The sequence below is a fragment of the Carassius carassius genome, chromosome 13 (assembly GCF_963082965.1).
Source record: "Carassius carassius chromosome 13, fCarCar2.1, whole genome shotgun sequence".
NCBI lineage: Eukaryota > Metazoa > Chordata > Actinopteri > Cypriniformes > Cyprinidae > Carassius > Carassius carassius.
Genome location: NC_081767.1, coordinates 34,069,175 through 34,086,674, shown reverse-complemented (window position 1 = coordinate 34,086,674; position 17,500 = coordinate 34,069,175). Strand labels below are relative to the sequence as shown.

At 36.0% G+C, this 17,500-nt stretch overlaps 1 protein-coding gene across 1 annotated transcript in view; it reads right to left on the bottom strand.

The window, feature by feature from the left end:
* Nucleotides 1–6,610: 6,610 nt before the first annotated feature.
* The window catches only part of hcn4 (hyperpolarization activated cyclic nucleotide-gated potassium channel 4), a 58,311-nt gene continuing 47,421 nt past the window's right edge, over nt 6,611–17,500 (bottom strand). The window contains exons 5-8 of the mRNA XM_059565425.1: nt 13,924–14,070; nt 13,590–13,830; nt 10,357–10,521; nt 6,611–8,132 (exon numbers count right to left, since the gene is read on the bottom strand). Coding sequence (XP_059421408.1) covers nt 6,685–8,132; nt 10,357–10,521; nt 13,590–13,830; nt 13,924–14,070 — 2,001 coding nt within the window. The 3' untranslated portion in view covers nt 6,611–6,684. The remainder of the gene's footprint in view (nt 8,133–10,356; nt 10,522–13,589; nt 13,831–13,923; nt 14,071–17,500) is intronic.

Here is a 17,500-nt window from a genome sequence, read left to right as displayed (position 1 = left end):
TATCTAATAGAGAGTTAATGGAGGGTTGAAATATCAAAGTAGACAATTTTGGTGCCTGCCAAAACTAAAACTTAAAGTCCCAGCAGAGCATGCAAACGTCAAGACAAGTCATGATATTTCAAGACGACGGGGAAAATAGTAGAAATATTTGAAGGAAAAATAAAAGAAATAATACTATTTTAGTCTAAAAAACTTAATTACTTATATTTTCTCTGAACAAAAAACTATATCCTTAAAGAAAATGTAAAACTAAAATAAAACAATAAATAAATAAAAACTAAAACTTAAGTTAAAAGAAAAAAAAATTATATTGCATTAAAAAAATTAAAAATAAAATTAAAAAAATTAAAAAATTAAAAAAATTACAAATAAATCAATAAATATAACCAAAAAATAAATCTAAACAAACACAGTCAGCAAATTATCCTTAAATATCCCAAATATAAAAAACTGAATAAAAGCTTTAAAAATTAAAAAACATGGACAAATTAAAAATAAATAAATAAAAATTAAAGCTAAAGCTAAAGTGCTAAATAAATATAAAGAAATACAAAATAAAGAAATATTAAATAAACCACTTAATTAAAAAAATATTTTAAAAAAATTAACCAATAAATAAAAAGAACAATTGAATAAAAACTAAACAAGTTTAAAATATAAAATAAGGAAACAATCAATTAAATTAAATGAACTAAATTGGTATAATAATGAACAAATAAAACAAATAACAAGTAAAAATAAATGTTAAATAAACCACTAAATAAAAATAAATCAATAAATTAAAAACGAAATAAATCTTTATTTCAGCACTTAACAAACGATGCTTCAGCAGATCTGAGCACACTGATATTGAGCTGTTATGAAGATTGAGGACATCTGACACTCATTTGTCCTCGTCTTTGTGTTATATTATATTAGTTTGTGATTTGTTTTGGCTCACTTATGCTTCTCTACAAGACCAAACTCCATCATAATCCCAGTAGACCTTCAAATGCATCTATAAAAACAGTTGAATTCACATAACGTCCAGCTTTACTTCTCTCTCAGACCGTGACAGAAGAAAGAAGATAATTTATCATTATATTCATCTTTCCTGATGTAATCAAGGCCGTATAAATTCCAGAAATATTCTCTGAAATAAGATGTCAATTACACTGAAAAATAAACTGTAAAAAAAAAAACTAAAAATATAAATAAGATAAAATAAAAAATGAATAAAATAAATATAAAAATAAATTATTTAAAACATTAAAATGAAAAAAAAAAAAAATATTACAAAAACCAGGAAATAATATAAAAAACATCAATTCAAGATATTCTCTGAAAAAGTCAAAAATATTCTCAAAATATTGTCCCAAATAAACCTTTAAAAATCTAAATAAAAACACAAATGTAATTATAAGTATATAAAAGATTAATATTAAACCAGTAAACAAGAAAATATCTAAATTAAAACAAACCAATAAATAAAAATTAAAATAATATAAATTAGAAACTAAAACAAATAATGAATGGGCAAATAAAATACGATGTAAAAACTGATAAATAAATAAATTACCAAATGAATGAATTAAAAAATAAAAAATAAATAAAAGTATTTTTGTCTCGTTTTCCAGAACAAATATCTAAACATTCCTCCATCAAGATGTATTGACTTAAGAAATAAATGACTTTAGATAATACACATTTCATTTATATATTATTTTCTAATATTGAGATACATGTTTGTATTTCTTTTTTTAGTTTAAATTAATTCAGAAAAAAATCATATGAATTCAAAAGGAATACAAGATTATTTTCTGACTTTTAAGAATATTTAGATATTTGCAGACAAAAAAACAGTGAGAGAGAGAAAAAAAAAGTCTTTTTATAATGTAATTCAAGGTTTCTTGTACCCAAAACAGATTTAATTTAGGTTTTCATCAGCATTTTACAGGCTGCTACTGTACCTTTAAGACTTCTGTGACCTGCGTTGTGATTGGCTGACATTTAAAGATGATGCATCAATAATTGACTCTATTTTCCTAAAAAGAGAAAGAACGCAAATTAAAAAAAAATGCATATCTGCTTAACATGAATTATTTCATCACGACAGTCTCGAATCAGGACACAGACGCAGCCTAATTATTCATATTTTTATTTGTATTTTTCTTAATGATATTCAATTGGTGTGCTCATCGTCCATCCAGGTTTTGATTGTGCTGCAGGCGACTCATCCACAGCGTCTGTCCAGTCACATCACGCTTATTGCTGTTTCCCCAAGAACATAGATTTCATAGGAAGGAAAATAATGACTGATCGATAGATTGACATTCTCTGATTGATCTGTCTCTCAGTTCAAGCATCGTGCCTTCATTATTGTCCCGAAGAAAGTGCTAAAGTGTATTTCAGGTTTAATTTCTGGTGTATGAACATCATGATTTCAGATGAGATCAGAGACATGAACATGAAAACATCAAACCATGTCAGGAACACCAAAAGAAATACAGAAGAATAAATAATATCATGTTTTATAAAAACCAAAAACACACAGTGAAGTGGGTTCAAACAGTGCTGTGGAAAATACAAACTGAGCCCTCTTAAAAACCAAACCAACAAACAAACAAAAAAAATTCAAATAAAGAACACAACATGGTTCTTTCAGTCAGGCATGTTGGACTCAAAATGAAACATTTGAATTTGAAATCTAACAGTTGAACTTCAACATTCCACTCGCACTGCTACACTGTAACAGTTATCCACACTCTAAGAACTAGAGTTATTAACCCTGTAAAATCTGCTACATTTGAACTGAAATGTGTCATTTGGATGCTCTGCAGTGAATGGGTGCCGTCAGAATGAGAGTCCAAACAGCTGATAAAAACATCACAATAATCCACAGCACTCCAGTCCATCAGTGAACATCTGGAGAAGACAAAAGATGAAACAAATCCAGCATTAAGATGATTTAACTAAAACCCATAATAACACTTCCTCCAGTGAAAAAGTGCATCTCCTGTCGTCTCTCACATATTTGTTTAGATCTGTTTAAACGCTGCTTGATCTGTGCAGATTTCTCTCCTGATTCAGACTAGAACACTTTTTCACTGGAGGAAGTGTTATTATGGATTATAGACTCTATGTATTTGAGTTAAAAACATCTTAATACTGGATGTGTTTCAGATTTTGTCTTCTCCAGATGTTCACTGATGGACTGGAGTGCTGTGGATTATTGGGATGTTTTTATGACTCTCATTCTGACGGCACCTATTCACTGCAGAGCAAGTGATGCAATGTTGCATTTCTTCAAATCTGAGGGAAAACAAACTCATCCTAATCTCGAAAGAACTGATGTTGAGCACATTTTCAGCGAATATAATTTTTTGAGTGAACTATTCCTTTAATCACTGTCAGTGTGCACCAGCTTCTGCTTTTCTGTCTGTTTTTGTGCCTTATAATGTCAAAGGTCAGAGCACGGGATCTCAGCAGCAGCACAGCTAACAGTGAGCATTACATTAGGTGACGTGAGGACACCTGTGACCCGTGTCAGTTTGAATCCTGCTCGTTTGACACACGTCCCATCGCCACGGCTCTCAGGACACATTTGTAGGCATGAATTAGAGAAGTGTGAAATCTAATCCTCAATCACCACCATTGATTTTATTACCGTCTGCGGAGCCGTTCTGCTGGCACAAAGCAAACAGAGCCGGCGTAAGATTAGCCGTCGGAATTGGGAACGCTCCCAACTGGAATTAGAATTGTGTTATGAAAGCTGGCAAACAAGCCGAGGCATTGTATGATGCCAGGTGGATCAGTCCAGACTCGACTTCCTGCTGCGACTGTAAAAACGTCTCTGAATCGCACAGAAAGCAACGGCAGGGAATCATACATGTGAGGCGCTTAGTAAGAGTTTCCCATCTTCCTTTCAGACAAAAACAATTACAAGAAAGTTGTTGAAATAGGATGAGAGAGGTTATGCATTTCTAACCCCAGATATCAGAGGTCAACTTTATAGGCCTTATTCATGAAATAGGAGCAGAACATAAATTATACATGAACCAGCTGATTGAATTAAATGTGCTTATTACTGTATGTAAGAATGATTTGCTTAAATGAAAAGTTTAGCGAGGAATAATTAAATGACAGTAAAGCCATACAAAGAGTCCTGAAAAATAAAACGTATTACAGCTTCCACAAAATATTGTGCAGCACAACTATTTTCAACGTTGATGATAATCAGAAATGTTTCTTGAGCAGTAAATCATCATATTATTCTGATTTCTGAAGATCATGTGACACTGAAGACTGGAGGAATGATGCTGAAAATACAGCGGAGCATCACAGAGATAAATTACACTTTAACAGAGATTCACACAGAAAACTGTTATTTTAAATTGTAATAATATTTCAAAAATGTTACTGTATTTTTGATTAAAATAATTGCAGCTTTGGTGAACAGAATAGACTTATATCAAGAACACAGAAATGTTCTGTTCGTGTTTCCTGAATAACACCCAAGTGAAAAGGACATAGACAGGAGTCATTTCAATGCACGCCATACGTCTTCTAGAAAGATTTGAGTTGCATTTAAAACAAGATAGCTGAAATGAGTTTGGGATTCTGATCTGAATATGAGATAATCTGGATCTGAACTGGACGGTCCGATTCAGTGAAGTGACAATATCTTGTTTGACAGCTCTGTCCTGATGCCACGCTTCTCTAATCAGTCACGCATTTGATTTCTTCTCCTTATTCTTCCCATCAGCATACAGAGGTTCAACTCCCTCTGGTTTTCTTTGAGTTTTTCATTTATTTACGTAACTGTCTTAAAAAAACTCCACAATCAATACTTTACCCCCTGGAGATTTCTGAGAGCCCTGAGAAACAATCACAAGTCTCCAAACAAGCCTCTCATCATGGTGAGCAGCCCGGGGGGGTCCTGCCTACCTGCCAGTCAGCACACATCACCTCCTCAATACATCAGTGTCTCCTTGCATTTGCGCTTCCCATCTACCTTTCTCCCCAGTCTTGATAGTGTCTCAAAAGTTGAGGAGTTTTCATAACTTATGAACTTTCCTCAGGTCAGACGCTCTTGGGTGTGTATAAACGCTGTCCCTGATTTCACACTGACACACACTGAGGAAAAACAAATCTCCAATAGGCTTTCAGAAATAACACAGTGACTTATATATATTGATAAAAAAATGTGCTTAAACTGAATCATGTTTTGTGCATCATTACAATCCCAGACGGTATGTTTGACGCCGGTCATCATGTTGTCCTGTTATCAAGCTGACAAGGGTCAAAGGTCGCCCAAAATGTGCCTGTCCGTCCTATTAAATGAGAACGCTGTGGCTGAGAGTCGTGATGGGCTTCAGCCGAGATCTTCAATCACCATCCCTGTACGGATTTGATCAACATAGTTTGGACTTATATGTTACATTCAGCATCCTTCACTCGATTAGCAGCTAAAGATATAGAAAAACAAACAAAATCACTTATGAGCAACATTTTGACTAATGTTATAATGTTGTTGGATTATTTTATGTACAAACAAAAAATGTTGCATGGAAGTTCTGCACTATTCATGGTAAATTGAACTTGATTGCCACTTGCATCAAGCTCGTTCATCTGAGTAACACACACACACACACACACACACACACACACACACGTTTGTTTTTGTGTAAAGTGTGTTCATCCCATAGGCGTAATGGTTTTTATACTGTAGAAACTGTATATTCTATGGCCCTACACCAACCCTACACCAAACCCTAACCCTCACAGGAAATTTTGTGCATTTTTACTTTCTCAAAAAACTCATTCTGTATGATTTATAAGTGTTTTGAAAAATGGGGACATGGGTTATGTCCTCATAAGTCACCCTCTTCTTGTAATACCTGTGTCATACCCATGTCATTATACAGAGTTGTGTCCTGATATGACACAAAAACAAGAGCACACACACACACACACACACACACGCAGTCTGCAGGCTACACACTGTAGTATGATCCTGGAAGAAACAAGTAAAAACTGATTCTCTAACCCTCTCCACTGACGCCCAATGCTAAATGGCCACTGATATCACTACAGTGTGACTAAACGAAAACAAAGAACTGCTGAAAACAAGGTAGATTGAAATTTTTTTGGTTTTCTTATGCCCTCCGCTCCACCTCGGCAGGTCCCAAAACATTTGTAGGATGAATAAACAGGTACAACCCCTCAAACACAACCCTTTAGATTCAAGATCAGCAATATGTGATCCTCATTAGGGTGACTCAAAAGGTGTTTTGGATATTTTCATATGCAGGCTTGAGTGCATGGGTTCCTGCAGAAGAGTCTTTCTGTCCATGTCCATACTAATGACCAAACTCTGGAGGATGAATTTGGCATAGGTATAAAATAAATAATTGTCCTTTAGATCTCAATATGTGCAGCATTTCATACCCTCCTAGATTCTACTTAACATATGTATATATATATTCATAAGTGAAAAGGGAGAATAACAAAGCAAAAGGAAAGAAATCTAGAGCTCTAAAGTAAAAAAAACTCTGTAGTTCTTATCTTCTTAAAATCACAGTAGTATTTAGATGTTTAAAATTATTAAAACAATGCCGATACAGAGATGACGGAAGACAAGGTCAAACGCCACACAGAGAAAGATCGCTATTACTGAGTTAGTTAGGAGGGTGTGATTTAGCTTCACAAATTGGAAGGGAGTTTCGAATGGAGCGGTTCTAGTTCGGACGGGTGGCCACTGGAGGTGCATGGGAGAGAAAGTGCAGGTGACGTCCCTATAGAATGAGCACAGCTTTGAGAGCCCGGAGAAGTCTGTACGGGGCCGACCATGTGTCCTGATACTGAGCTACAGGGTTTGGGGGTTAGAGTCGGGGATGAATACGGGGAAAGGCAGTAACCGGGCCCCCGAGGGGAAGACTGACCCGTTGCCTCTATAGGTTGGGAGCTGGACAGTATGTTCAATTCCTCATAGAAGCGGCCCAACGGAGAGTCTGTGCCGGAAGAGTGGTGACCTGGGAGTTGGCCGGGGCAGGAGGACTGCGGGAGAAACAGGGAGGTGTGAGAGCCGGCAGGGCCGGAAGGGTCACTGTAGTGGAAAGTTCTCCCCATGACAGGGCTCTGGATAGTCGGACTTTGGGCCAGAGGGGTGTAGCACGGCGAGACGTTCGCTGAGCCGTACTGAGCGAGCGAGGCAAGTGCTGACCTTTCTAAAGGAAGGTAGGTGGATAAAGCAGGCGGGATCTGAGATGACATGGAACTCTGGGGGGCTTGGGAACTGCTGGATGAAGGCGATCCGGGTCGAGGAGTTTGGAAGAGGTTCAACACAGTGGAAGTCTTGCCCCCTCCGGTAGCAAACTGCTGCAGGGAGCCTGTTTGAGAGGGTTTTGGTGGTGGTTGGCCTTGCAACAACTGACTGGGTGCATGACTGAACAAGCCTGTGGAAAGAGGACTAGTATTTGATGAGGTTGTAGCCGGGATCCCAGCTGGAAATCCACTAGCAGCTGACGCCTCTTTTTGGAGATGTCCTGATTGTGGAGGAGTGCTGGGGGCGACGGTTTGCTTTTGTCTCGGCTGCGAATGAAGCTGTGCGGTGCTGGAAGTTAAAGGAGAGAAGCTTCCCAATGGGAACAATGAAATTCCAGTTTGCTGACTGGAACTGGTGGGGCATGATGAGTGCTGCGTCCGGAGAGATGCAAGAAGAGACGTATCGACTCCTGGACGAATCTTTGATGGGGAACCCGATGGAGAGTCACCAGTGGATCCGGGATCTCCCGAATTTGGTACGAATGTCTGAAACCTCCTAAGCTGGCTGGGCGGCTCGCTTCTCGATCCGAGAATGGAAACCGGAGGTCGGAAGAGAGTGGCAGGGAGGTGGGGGTGGTGGGTTAGTGCAATAGCGACCGATGTGGTGGCGGCAGCAGCTTGTAGAGGCGCCTGGATCAGGGGAGCCCAGATGACAGGAGTAGGGGACAGAGGAGCAGGTGGCGACGGACTCTGCATCAGGTTGGCGCAGAGAGCCATGTCACGATCATGCTGCACGATCTGCTGGATGATCTCACTTTCCTGGAAGTTCAAAACCCCTGAATTCAAATCATGTTGAACCTTGTGCTGGAGAATAGAGTTCTTCTTCCCTAAGAGATAAAATAAATCAGAGTTGTAGTCGGCAGAAAACATTTATTTTATAAATTTAAGAAAAGTACTGTGATATTACCAAGTTTTGGACATGATAGCATGGTAATACCATTGTTTTATTGTAATTCTATATTTCTGTTATATTATATGGTATATAAACATGGATATCGTTCATTGCCATGGTATATATCAAAGTACTGTGGTATTACCATTGTTTAGACATGACGGCATTGTAATACCATGGTTTGCTGTTCCATTAGTCTATATCAAAGAACCTTGGTATTACCATCTTTTGTACATTATAGCATGGTAATACCATTGCTTTTTTATAACTCTATATTCTGTTCTATAATTCTATGGTATATGAATATTCTGATCATTCAGTACCATGGTATATATCAAATTAACATTGTATTAACCTGTTCTTTGTACATTATAGCATGGTAATACCGTGGTTTTGTTGTGACACTATATTTTTTTTCTGTAACTCTATGGTATGTGAATATGGTAATCGTTCTGTACCATGGTACAGTATATATCGAAGTACCATGGTATTACCATTATTTTGGACATTCTGTTCTATAATTCTATGGTATATGATTATGATAATTGGTCCAGTACCATGGGATATATCAAATTATCATAGTGTACAAACTTTTGGTACAAAATCAATATATACGGTCTACATATATAAGGAATTGTCAGTGTTAAGTCATTTATTAGTATATTAGCTGCATTGCACTCTTCCTTCAAACAGATCATGGGTCCAAAAATGGTATTATTCACCCTCAGGAGATGCCTTGAATATTAAATATCAAACGCAGCACTCTGTTCGATCTGTCTACTGTTTCATCAACGCTTTGATTCATCTCACACTCCACACTTCTCCTGTTAAACAGGTCTGCTGTCTAGGAGCCTGGGCTCGCCTCGAGACGGCTCCGAGCGCAATCAGAGACGGCGGGGACATTCGTGGTGAGGACACGGGCCGAATGGAAATAGATCAGTGTAGCAGTGGGCAGATCGTTCCTACTGGCTGACCGCCCCCACTGCTGAGCCCCAGATAAGAAAGAGTACAAAAACAGAGGACAGACACGACCTCTACCTTACGCAGGACCGATATAAACAAGAGACCAAGAGCCTGGATGAGCAGAGGGCACTTTGCTATGTTTGGTAATGTCGTGCTATCACTTACTACTGTAATCACACTGAGCCAGTGCGGAGCCGAGCACGACACAAGAGACTTTTGATCTTCAGGCAATACATTATTGAAAAAACAAAAAGCTCCTTTACAGAGTGCACTTGATGCAATTCTTGATACAACTTTTCTGAATTAGTTGAGTGATTTTCACAGAAATATATCTGGGTCCTAAAGGGGGGTTTATATGGTAGCCTAGCACTTAGGGACCAATTCTCACTAGTTGCATACAGTAGGCATATTATTACTACATTGGCTGTTCATTAGTATTTATAAAGCACATGGCTTATTCTGTATGATCATGTTTTAGATCTCTAAACTTAACAACTACCTTACTAACTATTAATAAGCAGCAAATTAGGAGTTTATTGAGGCACAAGATCACACACAGACATACTCATACTTGCATTTTTGGTTTACGGGGACTCTCCATAGGCGTAATGGTTTTTATACTGTACAAACTGTATTTCTATTACCCTAGGGTTGGTAACCCTACACCTAAACCTACCCCTCACAGAAAACTACTGGCGTTTTTATTTTTATTTCATAAAACACTGTTTTGTATGTTTTTAAGCCTTTTGTTTTACAGGGACATGGGAAGTGATCTCATAAACCATTGTTTACGTTGTAGAACCCATGTCATTATACACATGTGTGTCCTCATACACCATATATACAGTACCAGTACACACACAATACTGATAAAATAAATATTTATATATAAAAAAATATATTTGTTTGGAAGGACGTTTCTCATATTCTGTCCTTCCCAGAATGCCTTAAAGCAGATTGTCTGATTCTGTACAATAAATTCAATAGTTCTCATTTTCTTCATAATAATCTGCAAGATCAAAAACTGGATTAGAGTTAAACACAGAGTGAGAGTTTAGTTTAGCTTCAGTTTTAACTGCTTTACAGCTAAAGAAATGCATTATAATGAGACCAAATTTGTTCCTAATTCAAGTTATATTTATTTCACAGATACAGTATGAGTAGGATGGAGTAGTATGCAGTTCTGAAGGTCTCACCAATGCGGTCCAGGCGGTCCAGAGCAACGGTTTCAAACGCTCTCCTCATCATGGGATACTCCTCCAGGACCTCGTTGAAGTTGTCCACAGACAGCGAGTACAGACGGCAGTATGTGTCGGCCCGGACGCTGGCTGTGCGTCGACCTCGAGTCAGCAGACAAATCTCTGAAAGAGAAAAGATATGAACTCATCAGTGCCACTGTGGAAGATCAGACCAGAGTCTCAAAACAAAACAACAAAAAACTCAGATCAGATGCAAAATAAGAATTTGAAGGTAAAATGCATTTAAACTGTGCTTATACATAATATAAATATAATATATCTTGCATTTATTATAACATTTGTTATCGTAATTTGCATTTAGAATTATAATACATCTATAAAAATGTCATCCTGGCAGATTATACTTTTTTTTTTTTTTAGGTTAGAAATGCAAATGATAATAAATAATAAATTATTATACATGTATTTAATATCATCATTTCTTATTATTTGCATTTATAATTATACTGAATTGTATTTATAACATGCATTCATATGCATTTCACCTTGGCAGAGTTGTAAGAATACAGTTTTTTTTTAGTTATTAATGCAAATAACTTAATAAATAATAAATTATTATAAATGCATTTGGTCACATTTTATTTTGGGGAACAATTCCCATTATTAATTTACTGTTTACTATAACTTCTGCCACAATAAACTCCTAAATTGCTGCGTATGAGGCATTAATATGTGCTTTATAAGTGCAACCAATATGCTAGTAATATGCATGCTACTTAATAGTGAGAACTAGTCCCTAAACTAAAGTGTTACCATGCATTTATCATGAAAATTATTTGTTATTACATGCATTTATAAATATTATACACTGCATTGATAAGCATTTTATGAGTTGTAAGAATATATATATATTGCGGTTCCTTTTGAGGTCCACCCTTCCTAAAATTAAAGTTTTTAAATATACTTTTATATTGCAATGATTTCACATTCAAGCTTCAAATTAATGTAGAATCAAGTTTTTTATTTTATTTTATTTACAGTATTTTTTAATCATTTGTAAGATTCGCAGCACTAATCAATTCATGAGCTGCATGACAATTCATGTAATGACATGACACACAGAAGCGAAGTCGGATTTGTTCTAGAATGATTTTGTGATCTCACACTGACCTCCGTTTAGCTCATGGCAGCGTTTCCATTAGCGTTATTATCTCTGACTCATCAAAATAAAACGACATCAATGTCCGGCAGGAAATCCGTTTGGAATAAACATGATGCAGAAGAGTGTGCGTGTGAGTCAGGATTAAGTTAAAGAGACAGTTCATCCAAAAAGGGAAATTCTGTCATTATTTACTAACCATCATGTCGTTCCAAACCAGTATGAGTTTCTTTCTTAAGTTCAACACAAAAGAAGATGTTCTGAAGAATGTTGCCAATCAAATAGTTGCTGGTAGCCATTGACTTCTCTAGTATAAGAAAGAAAAATGGCTATGGCAACTGAATTTTAATTTTTGGGTGTACTGTCCCTTTATCTGTACTGTATATATCTGGAGCATTGCTTGTGTATATTAAATTACAATCTAAACATCACAAACACTTTGAACATATTGAACATTATCGCAAAATTGCCAAACATTTTTTTGATTAATAGAGCAAATCAGAAATTGTATACCTTAATATATAAATGCTATTCCAGGAACTTTAAAAAATACCATGAAACAAACAAACAAACAAACAACAGCAGCATGGTACCATGGAAGTATAGATATAATGCTTTAATTATTTTTGCTGCAATTCAACAACAAAAAAGGGTTTATATATTAAGACTTTAAACTGTAATGCTATTTCTAATGTTCTGTCCTTTCTTCATAATTCCACGGGTTTGAATGAACAGGAACATTAGGACTTAAAAACGAAAAAAAAAAATAAACCAGAATAGCCAAAACACACACACACACACACACACACACACACACACATAAACCAGTGAACCTGTGCGACACTCTCTGTAAAGAGCTCTCAACGTGTCAGTGTGTAATGCGAGTCAGAGAGCTCGAGTCATGAGAGGATTAAAAGCACAGCATCCTCACACACACACACACACACACACACACAGATTTAGTCTAGAGAGAGTGACACAAGATGACAACACTGATGAGACACCGTATTCGATTTTCTTCCTCCTCCGACAGAAACAGGCTGAGATTACACGGATCTGAGGGATTTTCCCAAAGAAATCCTTCCAGATCAGATCGAATCAAACACTTCCGATCATGACATTTAACAAAGAATGACCTACACACACACACACACACACACACACACATACACACACACAACACACTCATGCCACGCTTTGAGATTTTACTGCAGATTGAAGCTTTTATCCAAAGAGGCACATGTATTACAGTGACGGTCCACCTGCAGCATGTGTGTGTGTGTGTGTGTGTGTGTGTGTCAGAATTAAGGGTATAATTATCATCATCCAGTGCATTTTATGCTCTCCATGCGAAGCTTGTTCTAAAGTCGAGCTGTCTTCTAAGTTAGCTCGTTTTAGCCAAAGCCAGCGTCACATGAGTAATAAACAACAGACACCAGGACGGTAAAATCTCACATCCTCCTAATTTCACGAGCGAGTTAAAAACAAGTTATCCAAGGCTTTCTGTTTCTTTCCCAGCATGCACTGGTGCTAGGACATAAAGACTGGAGATGGTCAGGAGCGTGTATGTGAAATGCAGATTAACGCTGGCGTTGTGGTACAGATGCTTTGTGTGTTATCTTTCCATCACTTCCAGCAGAGTTCCTGTGGGACGAGGTCAGAGGTCAGAGGTCGCGAGGCACACACTAGCTGTACTTAGCAGCGGGTCACATGCGGCTAAATGCATCGTTGTTAAACAGAAACCACTCAATGAAATGAAGCACATGAAAAAGTGTAGAGTGTTGCAGTCCTGACCTTTGACCTCACCTAAGGCTTTTTTCGCATCGCTTCGACCAAATTACCCACAAATCACCTGAGACATAACGTCATGTGACATTTCTGATTATTAAGTCGTGCTGCCCAATATGTTTGTGGAAACGGTGATGCAATTTATTTTTCAGGATTCACAGATGAATAAAACGTTCAGAAGTTTTCACTTTTGTTATGTCTTATCCATCGTTATGTATATTAAAGCTGGACAAATGTGTGTGAGTGCTTGAGTGCATGATCCACTTTCGGGATTCATTTGTACCTCCAAAGTAAGATCCGTCTGACAGCTTGGTCTCGCTGTTTCCTTTGGTGAGGACGCTCACCACGCCGTGCTGGATGAAGTACATCTTCTTTCCGATGGTTCCTTCCCGTATGATGTAATCTCCAGGTTGGAAGACCTCGAAGCGAAGTTTGGTGAGCGTCGACGTCACAAAGTTGGGATCCGCGTTGGCGAACAGCGGCATAGACGCCACCAGCTTTCGACAGTTGAAGTTCACGATCTCCTGCGAAAGGAAAAGCAAAATGGAAATGCACCTTCTGCATGAACACAGTATGGTAACACACACATTACCCAGCATGCACCTGTGTGTCCTCACCTCTCTCAGTGGCTCATTCAGTTCTCCCAGAATGCTCTCTTCATCAAACATCTTCCCCTGGTATCTGTGCTCGTAGTAATCGTGGATCCGCTGCCTCATGTCCGCTGGAAGCTTATGGAAGGACATGTACTGCTCCACCTGCTTGTACTGCACACACACACACACACAGTTACTATATTTCCTGTTGTAGAGTTTAAAGCTGATTACAATGACTACAGACTTGAAGCGATAAAGCATCAAGTGATAGAAGCTCCTCTTCTTCAGTGTGAATTTGCTCTCAACAAACAATCACGTGTTCTATTTATTCAGTGTCATCTTGAGTAGCTCCGCCCACAGTTCCATCTCATTGGTCCAAAATGCTCCTCCTCATAAATATATGTTACACATCATCTTTTCTGATTGGCTGATGTTTCACTGAAAACTGGACACATTTGTGTAACTCTAAGACAACATCTATTCAATATTTCATGCATTTTTGCAGAAAAGCCTCTAGAAGTTTACATTATTAGATTTTGTATTTATTCTTTCACACAAAGTGACTTACAATGTTGGGGTTACAAAAAAAGCTCCTCTTTCTGTCTTTGGAGAACCAGGATTCATATGGTCTTAGAAAAGCCGGGTATAGGGTTGTTAGGGTTTTTAACTAAAACCATTAAAAATATATATATTAAAAAAATACGAATTGTAAGGAAAACTATATAGACACATATAAAAAATAATAATACTGACAAATTATAAAAACACAAATCTTTACAAAACAACTGAAAAAAATTAAATAAAATAATATATATATATATTTTTTTTTTTTTTTTTTTTTCAAAACCTGGAAAAGTCATATGAATTAATAAGATATATATGTTGTTGTAAATATATATATATATATATATATATATATATATATATATATTTTTTTTTTTTTTTTTTTTTTTTTTACTTTTCCAGACCTGGAAGAGTCATATGAATTAATAAGATATAAAAATGCTATGGGAATTGTCTAATGTTTTTTAGTTATGTCAAGCTTATCCTTGTCTGATCAATCAGAGCGGTTCTTTGAATGTTGTTGTGGAACAAAAAAGACGTTCAGCAGAACGTTCACCATTGATGAAGCAGCTACAGAAGAACAGATGTGCTCACCATTAACACTTACATTTACTTTGAAATGCTTTTATCCAAAGCGACTTACATGCATTGAATTATCAGTTACTGCATTCCACGATCTGCTGTTTGAGCTACATGAAAGTACAGAAACGATTCTTCAAATTTTGTTTGTACTGAAATGGATCCCAACATATGTGATCGGAGCAACATGAGGTTGAGTAAACTCTCCCTGCTTTCCTCCTGCAGTAGAAACTCACTGATTCTCTAGGTCTCACCCTTCATACTCAATGAAGAGCTGAATGACAAACACCTATCTCCCCCTGTTCATGTGCACATCTCAATGAAGCTGTTCCTTCGACTGTGACAGCTCACCTACACACACACACACACACACACACACACACACACACACACACACACACACTCAGAAGCTGACTGACCCATAGACACACATAACATTAGGACTGCACCGTCTGAGGAAAGAAATCTACCTTTTCTGTAAAAAATTGCGATTTAAAATGCAATTTAAAAAAGTTCCAGGTTTGCTGTTCTTGTTTTCTAGGGCTGCACAATTTGGACAAAAAATGTCATTATATATCATTACAACTATATAATAGAAACATCAAAATGTATTGTGATTTTATTAAGAAATAAAAATATTAAACAATATAAGAAATATTGCAAATTGTAAAATAAAAATAGAGTATTAAAGAAAAAATATATATTTTATTTTGCAGAGTTGAACAATTTAGACAAAAAATTTGATTATATATATATATCAGTATGACTATAACAACAATAAAACATTGATAATTATATTAAATAAAATAAGACATATTACAATTTGTTATTTCACTGTCAAATAAAAAAAAGTATTAAAAAATATATTAATAATAGGTTTTGTTATAATAATAACAACAACAATAACAACAACAATAACAAAAATAAATTACTATTATTAATATTTTTAGGTAAAATAAAAAAATATAAGAAAATATGAAAATAATAATATTAAAATGTTTAACAAAATAAGAAATATATCTACTCTAGTGTTTCATTGTAGAATTATTAGTAGCAGTGCCAGAAATAATGTTAATAATAATAGATATATTGATAATATATATATATATAATAATAATAATAATAATAATATATATATATTTTTTTTTACAAAATAACAAAAGTTACTACTGTAATATTTGTATGTAAAATGTAAAATAAATCTAAAATTTAAGTCATAGTATAACAATAATAATCAAAATATGAAACTTAATAAGAAATATTGCATACATTGACAAATCATTGATATTAAGTCCACAAATGTGCTGAGACAAATAAGATAAATTCTTATCAATTATTATAATAATTATATTTTAATAATAATTTTGATGCCGTGTTCATAAACAGGCCACCCCAGCATCCTCCAGCGGTATCCATGGCTACAACTGGTTACCGTGTGAACGGGATGAAGGGGAATTGATGAATTTGCATGACAGGCTGTGACTGGTCTCTATAGAGTCCATCGTGCATGAAAGATCTGCGTCTGTCTTCAAAAGACTCGTCTGTTTCAGGTAAACTGCTGCTCAACGCTTCGTCTGCTGTGCTTTCCAGAAGTAAGAGGATAAAAGTAGCTCCCACACACACATATCTACCTCGATGGAGCTTTTATTTACTCATTTTAGTCCCGAACGATCTGTTTTTGCATCTTAATTTCAATAAATGGTCTGAAAACATAGAGTATCAAACCCTTATTTAAACAGTGCACATCATTATTATGAGCTATTTCAAATGCAGAATAAAACGCAGGATTCACAAAGGTCTCATAAAGGCTGCTGCGCATAATTTAGGTCACAGTGACCCGCAAACTGTAATTAACCAAGCTCACATCGGCTAATATCTTATGATAAGACACCAGTGCTATGCTATGTATTTCAGTATTATTGAGATGCTATAACAGTTTCGCTATTAGTCTGTTTTTATTTGTATATTTTCATTTTCATTTAAGTTAAAGTTTTAGTAGTTTTGTTGTGTTTTGTAAATTTTATTAGGTCCATAACGGAAACATTGAAACAACGGAAACAACCTGAACATTGTTTGATTCTGTTGAGGGTTTTGGATTTCTCTTTTTATTCAATTTAATGAATTGAATGTTGTAGAAAATCTTGTACATAAATATGTACATCATAATTGGAATCTACAGATGCAAACAGATAAAATGCAATAAAGTAAACACTTTAAAGATTATCTTGGATTACTTTTCATCAGTCAGGGAAAGCCAAATAGACCAAAATCAACCAGAGCATGAAAAAAGTGCATGTTTTTTGTAGTGTCTTGCCTTAAAGTTGCAGTCCGTAACATTTTTTGGTTAAAAATGATCCAAAATCTATTTTTGAGCAAGTGCATAACCAGTTTCCTTACTTTAGCCCGATTCACAACGTTAAACTTGTTATAATGTGTTATAATATGAGGGGTTTTGGTA